Source organism: Olea europaea, unplaced genomic scaffold (genome assembly GCF_002742605.1).
Source record: "Olea europaea var. sylvestris unplaced genomic scaffold, O_europaea_v1 scaffold1959, whole genome shotgun sequence".
Lineage (NCBI taxonomy): Eukaryota > Viridiplantae > Streptophyta > Magnoliopsida > Lamiales > Oleaceae > Olea > Olea europaea.
The window spans coordinates 159669-181149 of record NW_019237435.1 but is presented as its reverse complement, the minus strand read 5'-3'; the positions used below and the strand labels follow the sequence as shown (position 1 = coordinate 181149).

The following is a 21481-nucleotide window of genomic DNA, read 5'->3' as shown; positions in this document are numbered from 1 at the left end:
TTAAAATGATATTATTGTCTTTTAAAACAATACTATATTTCTGTAATTGTATAACATATATAAGGATAATTTTGCCTTTTATGCATGAAAAGGCCATTGTTGTGAATGAAAAAAAAAAAATTGGTCAAAGTGAAAAATGAACATGTTGACACGGCCATTTTAAAAAGTACCCCTATGAATTTAGCCTCTGAATGGGTTAAAAATGGTACAATGATGTAAAACTATCGCAAATTATTTATTTTCAATCTGAAACCATATGTTGGGGGATTAAAATTGCCTTTAACTGTACCTTTAATCTCGAATTCAAAAACTTATTTTGGAGCTAAATTCTCGAAATTTCCTTACCACATTCCCAAAATTCAAAGAATGAGTACACTTATTAAACAAACGGTAAACATATAGCTCCTATTTCAATCTACTACTGCTGTAAAGCTTTAAAACCCATTTGTTTTGGAGGCGGTGGAGATGATAGTGCTGTTGCTGCTTGTTCACGAAATAATTCTTTCGATTTAAAACTACCGCAAGTGTACGGCTCGTAACAAGTAATAAAGTGGATTTTTAAAAGTCCGAATATCGTCTCTACTGCTAATCAACCAAAATAATAGAGAAATCAACTGCATTCATTACCTAAAAAAGGTTTGTTTGTTGCATCCAAATGGTAAAGTGTGAAGATTATTTCTTTATAGGTCAAGATCTTGTCTTTATTATTTTGTGAAAAAAACCTTTAAAGAAAAGATGAATAAATATACCTCCATTTTCCAAACAAGCTCTTCGACATTGGAGGCAAAAACAAAGATATGGTCATTTCCATCCATTAATGTCAATATTTTGACGGGAATGATTTGTAGTGATTATTGTAGTTATCCTCGATGTTTTGAGGTGGACACCAAATTTGGATAGAAGTGTCGACAACGATGATTCCTGATGGTTGCGACGATTGTGATTTTTGGTTTTGATTTGAGGTGAGGGTGGGAGCGAGTGAAGAAGTTGGAGTTTATTATTATTTTTTTTTGAGAAAGTATACGGTGTATAGACAATTTTACCTTCTCCTATTTTGTTAGAAATTGGTCAAAATTTATTTTAGCGGTCAACTAACGATATTTTGGATGGTATCCAGCCAAAAAGCCTCACCTACAATAATTAAAAAGGTTCTTATGTGGAAAATGCTAGTGTTTCAAAGGTTTGGGATTTTGCTGCAATTATCCCTAAAAACAAAAACAAAAACAAAATGAGAAATAGGAAAAAACTCGTTTTTACTCGGATCTTCTATTCGGGTTGGATCTCCGACGACCATTCTAGGTAAAAGGGGTTCTACATTGCCGGGTTTAGCTCCAAGACAATCATCTCTCGTATCAGAAATTTCTTTTGCTCATTCACAGATCCATTCGCTTTTTTCTTTCTCCTGTAATCTCTCCCTCTCTCTATGCATGTGTGTGTCAATATGCATTTGTATGTTCAAGGGTATTGTAGAAAGGCAAACTATTAACCCTTAAACCCCAGTTTTAAGTGATTTTCTCGTGTAGCTCCAGAAATATAATTTTAGTATATATGTTTGTACGTTTTGTGAAAAAAAAAAAAGTTGTGGACAGTGACTGCTTCTTGTAATTGTTTAAATTTCTGAATACATGCTAAGATTTTAGTTTTTTCGTTCACGAGGTAGCTGATAGAAATTTAATTTTTCATCATATTAGTGGTTTGGGTTTTTCGATTTTGTGCCTATTCTATCTTTGGAACTCATGATCTGGGTTCCTCGAATTTTTTCTTCTTTTAATTATTAATTTGGTCCTCCCTGCAATGTGTTCTATCAAGATGAGTATTTCTACTGATTTTTTTTTCCTACAGTTAAATCACTTGATGGTAAAATGAGTTCTCGGAAGAAGACACCTTTTCAAAAGAATAGAGAAGAGGAAGAGGCTAAGAAAAAAGTATTCGCCTTGTCTCACGGTGTTCCTTTTTCTCTAGTTGGGAGAAAGAAATATGTCTTTTAATTATAATCTTTCTTCTTCATATTCACATTTAATTTCTGTTTTTGATATCGTTAGAGGGAGGAGGATGAAGCAGCTCGGTTATATCAAGAGTTTGTTGAATCCTTTCAAGTGGATGATACACCAGGATCCAAGGCCTTTGTACGAGGTGGAACCATCAATCCTAACGAGAAGCTGAAGAATGATTCTGGAGGTCTGTTGCTAATTAAGAAAATTTATTTAATTTAATTCCTTAGAGCCCTTTATTTGGAAGAATTTAATATTATTTTGTATGTTAATGCAATATGCATAAATAAATAATTATTTCTTTTTTACATGGACGCATTAATAAAAAAATGGGCCTTTTCTATTCATTCGCGGATGGCAGGTGGAAATTCCAAAGATGAGGGTTCTGGTATAAAGAAGGGGAGTAGGTAAACAAATGCTTTTGATCAACTGTGCTTCAATGCTCTTATTATTAGGCATATTGTGTGTGAGAATTTTATGGTGATGATATTCTCGGATACAGCTTCTGTTGCTTCTGCTTTAAAATTGTGTAAAGTTAGCAGACTAATTATATTAACATCTTGGTTTAATGTGTTATGTCCTTATGAACGAAACCATCACTTGATTTATACAATCCTAAATATTGTATTATGGAGGAACTAATTTCAGTATTCTTGAGGTCTTTTGCTTCCCTTGTGATAACCTTTTGTGCATGAGATTTGGATCAAATCCATACTGCTGTAGATTCTTTTTTAAGCTCTAAGTCCATATAGCTGCCGAAGACATTGTTTATCATTTAACTGAAGTTTAGACCTACTAGTATCTCTGTAAACTGGCAAGCAATCACCTAATACAAATAAATTAGTTATTGTTGGCAATTTGACTAGGTTCTTTCTGTCGCTTGTATCTTAATCTTTTGCTTGTTGTCAATGTGGTGGCAATCAATAATCTCTACTTGCTTGCCAAGGGGGAGAAATGCAGTTTTACAGGTTAAGTTTCATTACTTCTCACATCGATATCTTCTAGTTATCATAAATCTAAAGTTGGGCTCTTGTTAATGGAGGGCTATGATGCTCGGACTTGGGTAGGGTATCGGGTACGGGTACGTATCTAAGTATCGGATCTTTTATCTTTTAAAATGTAGGATACAAGAACATTGCTAAAAAGAGTCCAAATTTTGGACATGGGTACGTGGGTTCGTCTTTCAAGCTTCAGTTTTTTTACTAATCCAAGATGCCATTTTGAATAAATCAAAATCAATTGATCACAAAGAAGGAAATGAGTATTGAATAGGGGTTAAGACGAATAAAATATAATTATGGGGTTTAGATTTTAATTATGGGAAGTTAATTACTAAATGTTATATAAAATAGAAAATGAGGGACTTGATTGTTATTTGAATTTAGTGGAGCACTAGTTAACACTATATGAAACCCATTTTCATTTTATACAAACAAAATTTTAAACCACCGATACAGAGAAGGAAAGAAGGAAAAAGAGAAGAAAAGGGAAAGAAAAAGGGAAGAAGAAGAAGAAGAAGGAAAAACTTAATGTCGTCGCTGTTCTCCTCCCACTCGGATGCGGCACTAAGTTTGTAGAGGGCAAAAATGGAAAAGAAAAGGAAAAGAAAAAAAGAAGTAAAAACGTTGTAGTGTCTGGTTGAAACTTGGAGGATTTGATACATATCCCATACCCATTCCCCGTGTCGTGTTGTGTCCGATACGGTTACTCCTACTATTGTGAAGAGTCCGAGCATCAAAGGTGGAGGGAATTAAGTGAAAGATGCACAATGCATTTGTAACACACATTTTATTAACTGGGTAAACAACCATTTTTTCTTCCTTTAGCATCGATAAATGATCTTATTCTCAGAACTTTACAATAATATGGAGTAAATAGCTTCAAAGATCAAGCCTTAATTTGGTTCTTTCACATATCATGACAGAAACATCAACCTCTCTGGCCTTGGAAATTTCATACCTTCAATACCGTCTAAGCCATAATTCATGATATAATTTGTATAATTTCTATCAGATATTCTAGTTGCTTTCCCTATGTAACTTGATATAAATTATGAATTCTGTTAAATGCTCTAGTATGCACAAAATATCTCGTTTGAGCATATTTCTCTGTATACCATACGATCTTGCTTGACTTAGAGATGAAGTTGTCTACATATCTCATGTACCAGCTAGAATAGGAGAGCCTACGCATGTGGACTCTTTTCAAGTTTATTGTTATCTATGTAATTTCAAACCGTGATACCAGTTTTGACTTGCGTGAAGCAAGCCTTTACCTTGGACTCTCTTTGATTATCCTGAAAGAGATTCCTTTATTTTTCTTCTTGATTTAAAATTTTAAACTATATACTCGAGCTGGTCGTTTCTCGTCATAAACTTGTTTCATGTGAGCAACAGTATCATCTAATGAAAGATCGAATTATCTAGTTGACTGGAAAAATTGCACTTGCAGCCCCATAATTTAGATGTTGGCATCTTTAGAAGAGTCAAATACAAGTTCACCACAATTACCAATTGTACATTTCTTGGCGAACCAATTTAAACATGTCTTTTTTTGTCCCTTCTTTTGACTTTTCTTCCCTCTCCAATTTTTTGGGAACACGTAATCGTTGTCATAGATATTAGATTATAGTTCAGCTTCATGCAGGTATGTCCCATCGTTCATTCCACCTCCTATGGCAGCAAAGGGTAAAGAATTTGAAAAGAAGGTGATTATGTTAAATGAAACTTCCTCTCGTAGTTTTGGAGAGTTGCTAAATATTTTCTCATTTACATTTCAACTGTTTTGCTTCACAACTTGCAGAAGGAGGAGAAGCCAAAAGAGAAAGAAAAAGGGAAATCCCGGAACATTGATCATTTCATGGAGGAGTTGAAGCATGAACAAGAAATGAGGGAGAGGCGTAATCAAGAGCGTGAGCAATATTCTGATACACGTTATGGTGATAATTCTGCTGTGAGTTCTTCTAACTCGTTTATGTAAGATGAAAGATAAAGGTCTGGTTCCAATATTTTTCTCACTACTTTTGTGTCTTTGTTTCTTATCTTGTTTTTTCTTCCTGTCAAAGTCTGGTTAGTGTCTCATGGATTGCTTAAACTATAGCTTCTCATACAATACATGTTCAATTCATGTGCACAATATCATGTTGCTTATGGTGAGATGAACACATACGTCGCTATGTGAAAATGAAGTAAATTAAACCCATGCAATGTGTATTTGAAGAGAGATTATTAGGCTAGTTGTCATATGATTATCTTTTGTTTTATTAAGTCCTCATCTATGATGATATTGCTCTGACTTCAGCCCTCTAGCCGATTTGATGAGCTTCCAGATGATTTTGAGATGGGAAAGTTTGGATCATTTGATGACGGAGATCCACAAACTACAAATCTTTATGTTGGAAACTTGTCACCTCAGGTCAGATTTTTGTCCACTCTATACCTAGAGACCAGTGCCCTTTTTTAGGGTTGAGATGCTAGCTAATGCTTCTTAACATTTGTATTGTTGATTCATTTTCTTCGCTCTAGGTAGATGAGAATTTCCTTTTACGAACTTTTGGAAGATTTGGTCTTGTTGCTAGTGTGAAAATAATGTGGCCGAGGACAGAAGAAGAAAGAAGGCGACAAAGAAATTGTGGTTTTGTAGCTTTCATGAATAGAGCTGATGCTCAGGCTGCGAAGGATGAAATGCAGGGTTTGGTTTTACGTCTCTTCATACATGTTTCAGTTTTTTGAGTATTTTATTTTATTTACGTTCTCTGATGAATGATTATATACCCTCTATTTTTTTCGACTTTTATATTTTTCACATGCAGTTCTAGCTACACATTTCATGTGATAATACAACTTTGATGGTTCATTTCTTCTTTTTGTTCTTTTGTTCTCTTTATATTATGGCGTTTGATCATTAGGGAACCATCTTGCCAATCCAGGGGTTAATTGTGGAGTTGATTAATATTAGCTATTACTTTGCTTGCATTTTGCTCTTAAAAAATAGGAATCGGTCTTGTTCATGGTCAGTCTTTCCTTGTATTATAGGATGTTAAAATTGAGCATTCAACAGCTTCTTTTATTTGATATCAAATTGGCATGGAGAGATGGCGTTCATTAATTATTTTGTAATTTATAACACTTTATTTTGAACTAATTCCGACAAAAAAGAAAACATAAGCTAGCTTGTAATATAGATGGCCTTTGCAAAGCAGAACAGCAGTGAAATTGTATTATCTGTCCGCTGGCTAAAACATCGTAAATGGCAAAGATCTTCACTGGTGAAGAAGTGGTGCCAACTATGTAATTCTCCCCTTTAGAGACTGGGAAAATGTACCACAAATTTCCTTCTTTTTGTGGTACGATTTCAGATTGCCTATAAACATGAATGGCTAAATGTTTGCTTGTTATGATGTTAGTAAGTGGCATATTTGATACTTTTTAGATAGAATATCATCTGTAGAAATATGGCCTGAAGATATTATTTTATGATCCAGGAGTTATCGTTTATGAATATGAGTTGAAGATTGGGTGGGGTAAATCAGTTTCTCTTCCATCACAAGCACTTCCTGCTCCCCCTCCTGGACAAATGGCCATCAGGAGTAAGGAGGTCAGTTACTATCAATCTTTCAATATTTGATTACTTGACTATTCTCCTTTATGGATGTATCTTACCTTTTTCTGTGGTGCCGTTTAAAAGAGGTTTCCCAATGGAGATATGCCTTTAACCTGCATCTTGCCCTTTTCTTTCCGTAATACAATATTGGGTTAAGTTATAGGTACCTCAGGGTTTACATCTTGGTGTACATAATGGCCAAGTGTCATTTCATCATTGGCCGGAGGAAAAACAGCTTTTTTTATTAGCCAATGATAAAATGCCATTTCAGCATTATCTACACTAGAGTATAAACCCTGATGTACATATAGAATAATCATACAATATTCATCATGTCTGCCTTCATTTTTTTTTTCTTTTTGGGTCTCTGCCTCTATTAACAGATCCAATATTTTGTGTGTTTGACAGGGTGCAACTGTCATCTTGTCTGGTCCATCTGGCCCACCAGTGACGTCTGTTCCTGGCCAAAATTCTGAGCTGGTGGGTTATCTCATCTGATATTGCAGTTTTATTTTTTCACTCTCAGCAAGTGAATTTTGTATTTAACTTACCAATGAAGTTAAAGCCTTGGTACTATGTATTAAAAAACTATTTTAAAAATGGAATTTGGAACCAAAAAAGAGTGAGTGAAACTGGAAAGTATTCTATGCCCATGCAACATTTCTTTGGAATGAAATAGAAGTGGTAATAAGTCATTCTTATAAAAATTTAATAAGGAGAAAAGAGCTTGTATTCTAAACATTCAATAATTTGCTTTATGATGACATGCAATATGCTAAGAGTACTATTTTCCAATTCATTTGATCTGATTTCCTTTTGCATTGTCATCCAACATGCTTAAAAAGAATCTAAACACTAATATCATGGCATTTTGCTTCTAAAACACTATGCAATCAGCATTATTGTTGTACTGAAGACTGTAGTTATATGTTGTTGTTACTTTTTATGTCTTTTACCAGTGTGAATTATTTTGAGAAAAAATTGTTTATAATCTTGGAATATAATAAAGTTCCATTTTATTCTTCTCAATCAACTCAGATAAAAGCTAGTGAAAAGTAACTTCTTTGTGCTACATTGAATGCCTTGTCTTTCATCTTAGAAAATTCTAACAATCTCCTTTCCTGAAAAAAGCCATTTCTTATCAAACTGCCCTTAAGAGAATGCTCTCAGATTTTTAATTCCCCACATTCATATAAAAATAATGTAATTTCATCTATGGTTTTAGGTTATAGATCAAGGGATATAATTGAGAAAATACACTGACACCTTTTTAACTCGGCCTAAATTCTTGTTTCAATTAAACCAAGACATTCTATCCTTCGGCATGGAGTGAATTCCTCTGTTACTCTGTGGGAATGGATACTCTGCTGGAAGGGGTCGTTGCTGAGGCCTAGATTCCTGATTATTTGGACTACCATGGTAGGACTGCAGCCAGTTTTTCTTTTGCTTTGATGATCGTGTGAAATTTTGGATAGTACTTTTCCATGTTGATGTTAGAATTTCAATTCATATTTTGGATCTGTTTCTCAAGGCTGAAATTCTCTGTAAAGATATTTGGGGTAAAATAAAAGTAGTGATACAGACTTAGAGCTAAGGCATCTTCATTTTAGTTTGTCCTTTGTTCTTGATGTGACTATTCACTGTCTATGCTGATAATTTTTGGTACACCTTGCTCTTCTTACACGTGTAGGTTCTTACTCCAAATATACCTGATATTAACGTTGTTGTGCCTGATGACAACCATCTTCAACATGTTATTGATACAATGGCACTCTATGTTCTCGATGGAGGTTGTGCTTTTGAGCAAGCTATAATGGAGCGGGGTCGTGGGAATCCTCTCTTTAGTTTCTTATTTGAGCTTGGTTCAAAGGAGCATACTTACTATGTTTGGAGGCTTTATTCGTATGCTCAGGTAAACCTGTTACAGCTTTGGTCTGATGCCTTGCCAGTGAAAAATGTTTTGAGCGTCGTCCAGTATTGTTCACAATAAGTGCTTCCATGGCCCTCAACTAATAACTATACTTTAGAAGAACTGTTTTACTATCTGGTATATTTGAACTAGTACTGATTATTTTTTTTATTATTATTATTAGATAACATCTGGTAACTCAAGACATTTAGTTCAAAGTATGCTAATTATGGAGGACGTGGATTGATAAAAGGAAAAAATGGAAACTATCCAAAGTAAATGGGAGAAGGCATGCTACATTCTGTATCTGAGACCTCTTGGCCTTACTTAACGAGCTAAGACATGAAATTTTTAATCATGTGGTAGATGATGTGTATTTATTTCAAGTCAAGCAATAAAAAGAAAGTTATTTTTCATTAAGGTTCATTAATTTTTAGAATACTTGTATTAACTCTAGACTGGACGTACCACCAATCCTCTTGTAAAAAAAGCCCTTGTGCATATGAAAATGAATTGAAGCATAAGCTGTAGAAAGATACTAGATGTTTATCTTCAGCAGTCATTTGTGGTGGTAATGTTATTTCTATGTGAAATGTGGAGTGTCTAGGATTATTATGGTGGATAGCTATAAATATGGTGAAGGTTAAGTTGTATAAGTCATCTAGAATGGAATTAAATTTCAAATTACATAAACAGTATATTTCATTTGTAATTGAAACGAAATCAAGTTGGAAAAATGTATTATTTTTGTTGAAATGTTACTGCAGGGGGATACACTTCAGAGATGGCGGACAGAGCCTTTCATTATGATAACCGGTAGTGGGAGGTAAGCACCTTCTTCTTGTCAACAGTTACTGACTACTTAATCAGCTCCAGACTTGTATTTCAATTTGGGAACACTAAAGATGAAAATTTAGCTTGTTTTGAATAAAATAATCATGAAAATGAGAAATTAGTTAATTCATCCATTCATGAGAAGAAATGTCGAATAAATCGTGGAATTCGATTATTGACTTTGGAAGAGGACTTGTACCCCTTTTCAACCTAATGGGAAATAATTCTTCTAATGAGAGAGAGGCGTCACTAATTTTATGTCATATTTGATAGATCTTAATGTATAGTTGATAGTCCTCGTAGATATTTTTATTATTTTTTTCCTGTTTGTATGTAAAGATGGATACCACCTCCTCTACCAACTGCCAAAAGCCGGGAGCAGCATGAGAAGGAGGCGGGGAGTACTTTTGCTGCTGGGAAAAGCAGGGTACGTACTTATCCGGTCTCTTATGTTATTCGTTTGAGTTTGTATTGTATTTCAACCTTGATAGTCATATATTAGCTTTCATAGCTAGTGTTTTAATGGTTAAAGCTATATTCCATTATATTACAGCGTGTGGAGGTGGAACGAAGTTTGACTGATGCGCAAAGAGATGAATTTGAGGACATGCTGCGTGCCTTGACATTAGAAAGAAGCCAGATTAAAGAGGCCATGGGTTTCTCATTGGACAATGCTGATGCAGCTGGAGAGGTAATTACTTAAGCTAATGTTAGTAAATCATGTATCCTCGTTTTAGTCAATAATTATCATGGCAAAGCTAATGACTTATTGTAGATGACTTTTTTTTAAATTTAAGTTTGGCTCTACTGTATTCAGTGGAAAAGTTTGAAATTGATGGTTGCTATTGTTCCCAATTGTCCATGTTCTACCCTGAATATTAACTTTAACTGAGTTCTGAAATCAATGACATTCAACATCAATAAGATGACTCTTTCTGTTATCTGAAAGGTGGAGGGTCAAAATCAGAGCCAGGCTTCCAAATTTTTTACAGAGCGTGTGATATTCAATTTTAAGTCTTTGACTTAGGCAACTGTTTTTAATTTCAGGTTGTTGAAGTGTTAAGCGAGTCTTTGACACTTAAAGAAACACCCATTCCAACAAAAGTTGCGCGACTTATGCTTGTTTCAGATATACTTCACAACAGTAGTGCTCCTGTAAGGAATGCTTCTGCTTACCGGACCAAATTCGAAGCAACTCTGCCTGACATTATGGAAAGCTTTAATGACTTGTATCGTGGTATAACAGGACGAATGTCTGCTGAAGCTCTTAAGGTAAGCAATGTTTTGTTAAGCTCATTTTACGTAACGGCTCACCTCTGCTATATTGCCTCTTTTTTGTCCTCCTGAAGTAAAGATTTGTTTTCCTTAAAATTATTTACAGGAACGTGTTCTAAAAGTTCTTCAAGTATGGGCTGATTGGTTTCTATTTTCGGATGCATATGTGAATGGACTGCGAGCTACCTTTCTCAGATCAGGTAACTCAGGTGTGATACCTTTCCATTCTATATGTGGCGATGCACCTGAGTTAGAGAGGAAGGCTAGTTCTGAAGACAATGGTGATGGGGAAAAGATTAAACAGGATGCTGCTTTGGCAATCGGTAAAGGGGCTGCCATGAAGGAGTTGCTGAATTTACCCCTTTCTGAGCTGGAGAGACGATGCAGGCACAATGGGTTATCTCTTGTTGGTGGAAGAGAAATGATGGTTGCTAGGTTACTTTATCTGGAAGAGGCAGAAAAGCAAAAAGGTTACGAGTTAGATGACCAATTGAAGTCTACACATAACCAGTCAAGTTCAGGTAGATACCCAAGTGGGCGAAAAGAGACCAATTTTGATTTGGATCCAATGGAAGTGTCTGGCTGGAATAGTCACTCAGAGGATGATATGCAATCTAAAGGAAGAGGATCCACGTCCTTGCCCCTATCAAATCCTGTTTTACAGCCCGAACTCAACTCCTTAATGAGTGAAGGAGAAAACAAATTCATCCTGCCAGTCTCCAAGTGGGCAAGAGAAGACGATGAAAGCGATGGTGAACAGAAAAGAAGCCCACGGGATCTGGGGTTGACATATTCGTCTTCTGGGAGTGAGAATGCAGGCAATGGTCTCAGTAAATCTGAGGACATGGAGCTCACTACTGGTGCAAGCAATTCAGCACATCTTGATGGTGGAATGAATGAAGAACAAAGGTACTAGCATGCTTAACATTTGTTATTGATGGTAAAACCTTTCATTTCATTTTATATGGTTGATTTTGTTCATTGCATGCTTCACCTTGCTTTCAATTGATCTACTTTGTTATTCTGGAATTTTAGAAGAGTTGGGAGGTATCTTAGGGTGTGTTTGATTACATTTATTTTCCATTGAAAATATCAGTTTTTCACCCAAATTCCTACTTAGAGTGTTTGATTGCTATTTTTTTCCATGGAAAACATTTTCCAATTTTTGAAAATATGTTTAATTTTCCTTGTTTTTAAGGAAAACATTTTCCTTGGGTAGAGGTGGTTTTTATTTTCCACAAAAGATGGAAAATATTTTCTTTTCTAGGTGATATTTTCCATGTCAATCAAACACACTCTAATTTACTATTGACCTCTGATGCTTAGATTCTTCGAAATGGTCCGTGTTGGACATGACACAACATGGGTATGGGTATGGAATATGTGTCGGATTCTCCAAGTTTCAACTGGACACTTCACCGTTTTTGCATATATATATATATATATATTTTTTTTTTTTCCTTCTCTCTCTAATCCTAGCGCTGCTTTCGAGATGGTGGAGAAAGGTGACGGCGCTAGATTTTTCCCCTTCTAACTTTTCATAATTAAAAACTAAGCCTCAAAATTTCATTTTATTCGTCTTAACCTCGTATTTAATACTCATTTCCTTCTTTATGAACAATTGATTTTCATATATTCAAAATGACATTTTGGGATCGTAAAAAAATTGAAGCTTGAAAGACGTACTCACATGCTCGTGTCTGAAATCTGGACTCTTTTTAACCATATTCCTATGTCCTATATTTTAGAAAATAAAAGATTCGACACTTAATATGTACCTGAGTCCGAGCATCATAGCTTTTGATTGGTTTATAAAAAAGTTGAAGGTATCTTTAGCTTTACATGATTCTCGGGAAACGTTAATTGATGTTTGCTGTTGTTGACTGTATTTAGTATTTGGGCTTGTAAGTTTTAGCAAAGTAGAAATGAAAAATATCCTTCAGTTTTTCGAACATTTCCAAAGGATTGTGAGAGTTTGCTGTAATATGGTGCTTGATCATGGCTACATTTTTACAGACAAAAGTTGAGGCTACTTGAAGTTGCTTTAATGGAATATCGTGAATCTCTTGAAGAACAAGGAATAAGAAGTCCTGCGGAAATTGAAAGAAAAGTTGCAATCCGTAGGAGTCGGTTACAATCTGAATATGGTTTACTGGATTCCAACCCTGATGCTTCTGGCAGAAGTAAGCGAGCAGATAGTGTTTATATCAAATTCTTGATGAGCCAATATTATTGTTATATTTTTTATTATGGTATTTTGTTTCTTTATGCATGATATCTTTTACACTCTTTTTTTTGGTGCAAATGTATTATTCTATCAATTGTGTTTCTCATCTAATTTTTCATGTCAAACATTAGAGTTAGAGACTGCACGATCGCTCTGGATATATTGCTGATACTGGATTTTCTGATATGTGACTCAGCCACTTAGGGGAATCATAAACAGAGACTTTTTGTAGGTGCTTTGTGATGTGATGAACTGCATAACGCGAGAAAAACAAGAAGAAAGTGAAGAACTGATTAGTAAATTAACACATGAATAACATGGTTCAAGTCAATGAGCCCTGAGTCTGTGCAGTCTATGATTCCACTAAATGGTTATTACAAGAATTTGTCGTCGTCTTTAGCCTAAACCCTCTTTAGTCTTTACACCCTGATATAATGAGAGACCCTTGAAATTTAAACTAGTGAGTGATAAGTTGCATACTTGATTCTGTTGTCTGACTTGTTTTTTCCCATTAAAATTGGGTTTTTGAGCCATTTTGTGGAATCATAAACACTTCTAAAGTTTTTTTAGGTGCTTTGTGATTTGAAAAACTGCATAACGTGAGAAGAAGAAAAGTGAAGAACTGATTAGTAAATTCACACTCCAATAACATGGTTAGGTCAGTGAACCCTGAGTCTATGTTCAGTGTGTGGTTCCACTAAATAGTGATTACAAGAATTTGTCATCATCTTTCGCGTAACCACCCAAATATAATGAGACCCTCGAAGTTTAAATTAGTGAGTCCTAAGTTGCAGACTTGATTCTGTTGTCTGACTTGTTTTTTCCCGTTAAAATTTGTTTTTATGGAAGTCTTCTTTTTGTGATTTTTCATTAATTTCCCTATAATAGGAGTTTACTGCCATAAGTATTTCTCCTATTTTTGCAGTTGTCTCATCATAATTTACATTTTATGAACTGCAGAGAGGGGAAGAAGGGACGATTCCCGTGATCCTTCAAAAAAGCAACGTCACAGCCAAGGCAGAAGCGAAAGCCCTCGAAGGAAATTATCTACCCAAGAAAGGGGGAGGGATATTGATGCAAACAGAGATAGGGAAGTGCGTCGTGATTGGGAAAGAGATCATGATCTCGAAAGTGAAAGGATAAAGGACCGTGACCGTGACCGTGACCGTGACCGTGACCGTGACCGGGATCGGGATCGGGATCGGGAGAAGAGTGGAAGCAGGGAGAGAGGCGACTATGACAGAGACAAGGCAAGAGAACGTAGCAGGGACAGGGACAGGGACAGGGGACGTGTCAAATGAGTTCCGTTGCCATTATGCTTGCACCACACTAATTGAGATGGTGAAATTAGCTTCAGAAGTCGATTTTGAAGGGATTATGTTTACGAATGGGTTTGTAGTATGGTAACTGGAAAGTCCCTGATTATGACTCTTCAGAGATGAATTCCAGTTTTGTTTTGTCTGCAGTGTTTTCTATGCACTATCGAGTCAAAATGTTTTAAGTTTTACATGAGAGTAGTTCCTGTTCAACAAATATTGTAGCCATACTTGGTCTGATGAAATATCAGTTGTATTCCATTTTTCGTGCTAAAAGGGTGTTCGGCCTTACCCCTTACCTGGATTGCTATATTTCCTTGATCATATAATAGAAAACAGTAATCGAGCTCAACATCTTAAGCAAGAATATATTTCAATTTTTACCTACTCCAATCCTAGTAATTTCAATCAAATCCATCGACCATCTTTGAGTTTTTATTTAACTTTCCGGTCTGTTATGTGGTAGAGTCACGGTGTGGATTGGAAGTAATCGGCATTGCATCCTTCTACTCTACAACAATATTGAAGCTTGTAACGTGTCCGAACATTGCAGAAGGTCTGGCAACCTTTTTCGACTCTGAAACAGCCTTAACAAAATCATATGCACATGTACATTAACGTCGTCATGTCATTTCATTTTTCTCGACTGAAAAACCCAGTCATCCTTCTGAAATGGACGTTCTTACGTGCACTATGTGGACGTTAACAGGACTCGTAAGAAGACATTTCTCCGTGACAACTGTAAGAAGGCAATTTCGAAAAATTCACCATAAAGAAACTAATTATAAGCACATATTTACATCACAGGACCAGCAAGAACGAGCAAATGCAACATGGCAATGTCACATTGTAGAAGATTGAAAAGTTATGAGCGTCGGAGCTTCCTGAGCAACCACTTTTTCCTGAGGTTAACATCCAATGCCAAAAATGTCTTTGCTTTCCTCTCATCCTCCAATAGATCACAACCATCCAATAAAAGCTCATCATCGATGTCTGGTATCTCTTGAAGCGCCTCGATGGCACTCTCTATGGCAGAATAGTTTTTACCAGCTTCCTTATTTACCAACTTTTCGACCACCCCCGTGATGTTGGTAACAGGCCCTTTTATTTCTTCTTTGCCAATTTTTGGCACTTTGCTACAACGTTCGAAAACTGTCAACGCTTCTGTTGGTCGCTTTGTTGCTTGATCAGACGTCTCTGAATCAAGAACTGTTGTTGGAAGATCTCCAGAATATTTATCGGTGCTTGCATTAGTAGGATCTTGATCAAATTCTATTTTAACATCCTCATAGCTCAATTCTCCTTCCACCGTTTCAGTTGGTCCAAAAATAATACCCAAATCATTGTACTGCGGTTGGATTTTATCTTTATAAGAAATAGAGCCCGGGTTCTCCTGCAAATGAATGAAAATGGGTTGGCATTTATCAAAATACAAGTGCTTAGACGAGATGGAGAAACATGATATTATATCGCTTCGAAGCAATATAGTAACACTTTTTTCAGCGGAAAATAACCTTGTACCTTTCTATACGATTCCCACACATCATTATCAGCTACAATCATTTGTAGGGTTTCATTCCAAGCAAATCCATTTTGATTGAGGAGGTTGCTGATTTCATTGTATTGTTTCATCAAGCTGTGACAACGGTTTTCTAGAATATGTTGCTCGTATTGTACGCCAAATTTTTCTTTAAACGTCAAGGTCATGTGAGCCAAAGCTTGCTCACTAAATGTACCACCAACTTTATTACCTTGGTGCACCTGCTCCAGCATAAGGTCAATAAGATAGCGTTCCATCGACATGGTCCAACCTTCAATGGCATCTATACTAGAAGAGGAATCTTCATCCTTCCCATCACCTACTAAATGGTGATATTTTGTACCAGTGAATAAAAGTTCTTGGGAAACAAAGAAATGAACGCAACAAAAAATGCTTCAAGGATGAGTCTGCCACTACATAAGCACATGGATTCAGGTTTTCTATTTTAAAAAACAGCTCCAACAATTTATTTTTAAGAGAAACAGAGAAAAAAGAGGCTTATATTACGGCCATATCAGAAAGAAGCAAACATATTTACAGAAACCCAAAAAAAATAATCTCTGCATCGTGCATTTTAACAAATCTTGCATGTAAAAAGTTTGAACAGAAACATAACTACCCTCATACCAGGAGTTTCAGTAGTTGGAGCTATGCTGTCAGCCAAACTGTTGTATCCTCCTTCGAGCTTATCATGTCCGTATATGACACATAATTTGTGATAACATGGTACTGCTTTAACTCTATATGATCGAGCATCAGGATGTGCCTGCACGAATTATTCTTGAGAAATAGAAATCAACTAAAAATAGAAATATTGACAGGTATAAAAAGAACCTTAAGATAAGCATCCCAAACACAATCTTCAGCTGTCACCATTTCTCGGCCATCATCCCATGAAAAACCACTATGCTGCAGAAGGATCTTGACATCATTATATTGCTTTTTAAAATGTTTGTATCTGTTTTTCAAAATTTCCTTGTCATGCTGAGATCTAAATTTTTCATTGAATGATGCAACCATGTCATTCCAAGCTTGGGTTATGAATGATTGTCCAATTCGATTCCCTTTACGCACTTGCTCAAGCATTAAGTCAATGAAAAAAAGGTCCATTGGTGGCGTCCAATATGTTCTTGAGCGCACACTGCCTGCAAATTCGTAAATTGATGATGGACAATAGCTAAACTAAAGAATTAAAAAAAACAAAGTACTCTCACTTTCTAAATGAACTTATAGCAAAACAGTTTGGAGTGTGACTAAGCAATGTTACAATACAACCAATGGAAATTGGCTCCTGAAAAAGAGACAAAGACAGACATATAAGAACAAAATGAGAGGCATGCTTAGATAATACGTGTTGGATAGAAAAACAAGGTAAAGGATAAGGTCTTGAACTTCTTTTATAAAACACAATCCAAAATAAATATGAAAGAAAATACAGGGAAGATCTAAGGATTAAAGTAGTTATAAGATATAGCCTTAAAATTTTCATTGTCAAGGTCTATCTCTCTTGCCATTGATGGATCCAAATCTCTTTGCTGGTAAAATGACTGCTTGACAATTGGGAAAACCATATAGTATTAGTATAGTACGTTGACTACCTTGTCCACCAGGATGGTTTGTTCCACACAATACCAGAGCATGTTGAATTAAGCTTATATGTAAGTCAAACTTAATTTTAAGCAAATATTTGTATCTGAAGATGTTTGAATAAATTAATTTTTAAGTAACAGAAAATAACTCATAATGGAAAAAAATAATTATTTATTCTAAAACTTAGTTACTTGCACATAAAGTTTTAAGCTTAGCCAAACAGGCACTTAGTATTGTTCAAACATAAATACTTATCATGCATATCTAACGATCATAATTTGTCATGAAGATTCTTATAACTCAAAATTTCAAGGTTTAACACTGTCAATTTTGTTCCTCCTGAACCTACTGATTCAGAGCTTGACACATAAGAAACTACAAAAAAAAAAAAAAACAATATGCATTGTACACTGAAAGAGCAACATATTTCCTCCTTTCTTGTTGAGAAATTGAACGTACCGGCATTTGCAGCTACAGCCTTATTTCTAGTGCCTTTGTCTTGATGGGAATTACTCTGGCTTTCCTCGCCGATTATGTCCCCAATTATCAGTCGCAAGTTGTTATAGTTCGGAAAGTTTTTGTTTCTAAAAGATAGAGCATGTGGATGTGCCTACATATGTCATGTGAGCCTCCTTGAACAATAAACAAATAAATGCTGCATTCAAGATTAAGTGGTATACCTTAATATAGGCATCCCAAACATCGTCATCAGCTATCACCATTTGCTCTTTCTCATCCCAGCAAAAACCTTTCTGTTTAACCAAGGTAGTTAAATCACAATAGTACTTCCATAATTTTTTGTAACGGTGTCTTAAAACTCTTTTGCTATAATCTGCACCAAATTTTGCATTAAACAACACGAGCATATCTGTCCACGCTTGTTTTGTGAAAGTATTGTCATGCTTATTGCCGCTTTCTTGTTGGGTCAACATCAATTTAATAAAATAATCGTCCATATCTGGTGTCCATTCTGTCCTTGAACTACTTGAAGGGGCTATACCATTATTTCCATTACCTGTCAAGAAAGGGTTTATTATTTAAGCTTTTTCATGAGAAAATCATTACACTGCCTAAAAATTCAAAATCCTTATCATCAGGGGAAAGATAAATTTAATTTTTCACTCTCTCTATGCTTGGATTCACGGTATGATTTATAGGCAACTCATAAGTAAACCTCAGTGGTGTCAACAATTATATCACATTACCAGCATTAATAAGAGTATTCCTGTTGAATTTTAAACTCCAGTTTGTGGAAGAATTAAAAAATGATGACCTATCAAATGTCATAAACCAAAATATAGGGAGAACATGCACCGTTTTTAAAGTTTTGTCCTTATCAGTAAAGCAACTATGGTCACACAAGCCAAGCCAACTTTTCCAAATTGAGGAGTCAAATTAACCAACTAGAGTATGAATTGAAACATCCCAATTTTACTGAAGTCCTACAGCAAGAAAAGGCAAACATACCTAAGATTGCCCCCTGAAGATTTTCATCTTCAACATCCATATCATGACTTGAACGGCTGTACCTTCCATCAGCAACTGTATACCCATATATCAAGCACAGGTCATCAAAGTTGAGTATTGCTTTTGTCTTGTATGGCCGTGCTTCTGGATGAATCTGCATGCAATTTTACGTCAATAAGTAACAATATTGTACATTAAGATATAGCAGATAAGGTAATAATAATAAACCTTGATATATGCATCCCACAAGTAGTCATCAGCCACCACCATTTGTCTAGTTTCATCCCAAGAAAACCCACTTTGTCCAAGGATATTCTTGATATCATTGAATTGCTTCCACAAATTTGTATAGCGGCTTTTCAATACATCTTTGTCGTATTGAGATCCAAATTTTGCATTAAAGACAGCCAGCATATCAGTCCATGCTTGCTTGTTAAAGGTATGTCCAGTTCTATTCCCTCTATGAATATGCTCTAACATGAGATCAATAAAATATCTTTCCATCGTTGGTGTCCAGTATGTTCTTGAACCATGACTGCTTGCCGGATTTTGGCTACTCATTTTACTCTATTCTAAACACGAAGACTAATAAAAGCCATCTATCTGTAAAAAGGGAAATATATACAACTTCATGATGCAGAATATCATAACTGACTCTCAGGTTAAAAGAAATTAATAAGAAGAAACTCTAGTTCTATCTCAACAGCACAACTGCAGATATATTACAACATCGATATGCAAAATTTGCCAAATTTAACTCTAGATAAGGAGTCATATTTCATTCGTGCTTTTACATATCAAAATTTATTACAGGTATCAAAATTAAACAATACAAAATGATCAAATGATGAAAACAATATTTAAATCTCTCATTCTTTGGGGGCATTATGATCCTCTGTAATGACTTCACTATCATTCTCGCTTCTAAGACCAAAGAAAAAAAAGGCATTCCACGAATTTTCTCTTAGCTCTAGTCGACCAAAAAATTATAGATAATAAAGTGCTCCTCCAAAATTAAAATGCACGAGCAGTTTTTATGAATGTAACAAATTTATTCTCATAACGCCAAAAACAAATCCATTTCTTCGTATTTCAACCTATATCAATTTTTTTTCTCTTCGCTATAATAGATAACAATCCTTGTCAAATGCTTGAGAAAAGAATGAGCTTCGTTGTAGTGCAAAAGTAATCTACTCTAGAAATAACTCATAAACATTCACAAATCAATTTCTTCATATTTCAACTTGTATCAAGTTTTTTCCTTCGCCACAACTGATAACAATCCTTGTTAAAATCTTGCCAAAAGAATGAGTTCCCTAGCAGTCCCAAAGAAATATACTATGGAAATAACACAAACATTCACAAGAAACACCTCTATGTTCTACTATAAAATGATTTAACTCGACTGGGTGGTTTAGCGTCTTAAAAATTTAATCTTTATCCCAACATCAAAATAAACCCGCAAAACAAAAGCATCAAAATTCAAATGGGTTTTCACGATTATTACCAATTCAGAAAGTAAAAATTATCGAACTCAATTGGGTTAAAAATGTTCCTCGTCATATATAGCATTGAATCAAGTATTTTAAGTTGATTAGAACAAAAATGCAGTATAGAACAGCATTGTGTGACAGACTGCTACAGAGACAAATATTGAAAAAAGGACAAGAAGTATAAATTTTACCCGTTTGGCTTGGGGCATAAAGGAGGAGGTGCTTGGTAGCGAATGAGCAATGGGGGGTCGATTGGGGAGGAGACAAACCCTGATCCGGAAGCCAGGCAAACTTTGTCAAACCTGATTGGATATGGATACTAGAAATTTACATCAAATATTACATACGCCCTTTATTTTTTATTTTTTTTTTCATAAATTGCAAAAAAAGACCCAATACTTTTTCCTAAAATAATATTATTGAATCAAATAACCAGGAACCCGACCCATTTAGCCTCTGTTTAGTTTAAATAAAAATAATACTTTTAATAAAATTTGATATGTTGTAAAAGGAAAGTTTATTAGGGTTTAGAGGTGAATGACAATTACACCCATGATGCCCTATAAATAATTACTGTTGTATCTCTGATACTATCCTATAAATACAAGGCTTTGGTTATTAATAAAACATACAGAAGTTCATTGACTTCTTTTTGTTCTCTTTTCTTTTTTCACTTTCATAACACGTTATCAGCACAATAGTTTAATTTTTCAAAATTTAGTGAAGATAATAATTTTTATAGGCATGGATATTTATCACGTGTACCAAAATTAATTTGGTAGCATATGAAATATTGCAATATACATATGCAATATAACGATGTTGCTTCTTTTTTTTTTTTACTTTTCATCGGCATGCATATTAATTCCAATTCACTTTTGTATGCGTAATCTGAACACATATTAATTCACATTTTTTTATTCATACACAATCATTTTTTCACATATTATTCAGTATTAATTATGTATTTTGAATCTGTTATATATTAGTTCTATTTTTAACTTGTATATGTGTGAAATTCATATGCATGTCTAATATCTTTTGCATGTTGGTAAAAGATTTAACCAATAAGTGATTTAGCGAATTTTGTTAACTTCTATGTATGGAAATTCTTTTTCCTAATAAATGTTTGGTAATCAATTTTAAAATATAAATTCATATATTATCTATTTGGTAATTACTTTTTACATCATATTCTGTTTGTATGGTAATTAAATATTCTTTTCACGTGATGCTT

At 34.9% G+C, this 21481-nt stretch overlaps 2 protein-coding genes across 8 annotated transcripts; one reads left to right on the top strand and one right to left on the bottom strand.

The window, feature by feature from the left end:
• Window positions 1-1249: 1249 nt before the first annotated feature.
• On the top strand, window positions 1250-14506 carry LOC111379260 (protein RRC1-like). 5 transcript variants are annotated; one of them, XM_023002611.1, is made up of 18 exons: window positions 1250-1299; window positions 1843-1925; window positions 2043-2178; window positions 2353-2398; window positions 4638-4698; window positions 4794-4943; window positions 5292-5405; window positions 5516-5681; window positions 6475-6587; window positions 7002-7073; window positions 8284-8505; window positions 9270-9328; window positions 9676-9763; window positions 9890-10027; window positions 10384-10608; window positions 10718-11520; window positions 12628-12794; window positions 13799-14506. In XM_023002611.1, the coding sequence occupies exons 2-18, from the start codon at window positions 1863-1865 to the stop codon at window positions 14137-14139; spliced, it is 2964 nt and encodes a 987-aa protein (XP_022858379.1). In that variant the 5' UTR covers window positions 1250-1299; window positions 1843-1862; the 3' UTR covers window positions 14140-14506. The 5 variants fall into 5 exon arrangements, with proteins under 5 accessions (XP_022858379.1, XP_022858382.1, XP_022858380.1 ...); XM_023002614.1 differs by having other exon boundaries at window positions 1250-1404; XM_023002612.1 differs by lacking the exons at window positions 1250-1299; window positions 1843-1925 and adding an exon at window positions 1927-1944.
• Window positions 14507-14701: 195 nt separating this feature from the next.
• On the bottom strand, window positions 14702-20564 carry LOC111379261. 3 transcript variants are annotated; one of them, XM_023002616.1, is made up of 9 exons: window positions 20436-20564; window positions 18980-19354; window positions 18752-18905; window positions 17965-18299; window positions 17744-17894; window positions 16529-16839; window positions 16322-16460; window positions 15676-16016; window positions 14702-15547 (listed from the first exon to the last, which is right to left on the bottom strand). In XM_023002616.1, exons 2-9 carry the CDS (start codon window positions 19310-19312, stop codon window positions 15020-15022), a joined length of 2292 nt encoding a protein of 763 aa, XP_022858384.1. In that variant the 5' UTR covers window positions 19313-19354; window positions 20436-20564; the 3' UTR covers window positions 14702-15019. The 3 variants fall into 3 exon arrangements, with proteins under 3 accessions (XP_022858384.1, XP_022858386.1, XP_022858385.1); XM_023002618.1 differs by having other exon boundaries at window positions 15676-16013; XM_023002617.1 differs by lacking the exon at window positions 20436-20564 and adding an exon at window positions 20259-20395.
• Between the last annotated feature and the right edge of the window lie 917 nt (window positions 20565-21481).

Bases quoted from the DNA above. Each gene is read 5' to 3' on its own strand.
- LOC111379261 (XM_023002616.1), bottom strand. From the start codon at position 19,312: ATGAGTAGCCAAAATCCGGCAAGCAGTCATGGTTCAAGAACATACTGG. The intron at 17,895-17,964 runs GTATACCACTTA...TGACATATGTAG, and splicing joins TTTGGGATGCCTATATTAAG to GCACATCCACATGCTCTATC. The intron at 15,548-15,675 runs GTACAAGGTTAT...ATTCATTTGCAG, and splicing joins TGTGGGAATCGTATAGAAAG to GAGAACCCGGGCTCTATTTC.
- LOC111379260 (XM_023002611.1), top strand. From the start codon at position 1,863: ATGAGTTCTCGGAAGAAGACACCTTTTCAAAAGAATAGAGAAGAGGAA. The intron at 1,926-2,042 runs GTATTCGCCTTG...TGATATCGTTAG, and splicing joins AGGAAGAGGCTAAGAAAAAA to AGGGAGGAGGATGAAGCAGC. The intron at 11,521-12,627 runs GTACTAGCATGC...ACATTTTTACAG, and splicing joins GGAATGAATGAAGAACAAAG to ACAAAAGTTGAGGCTACTTG.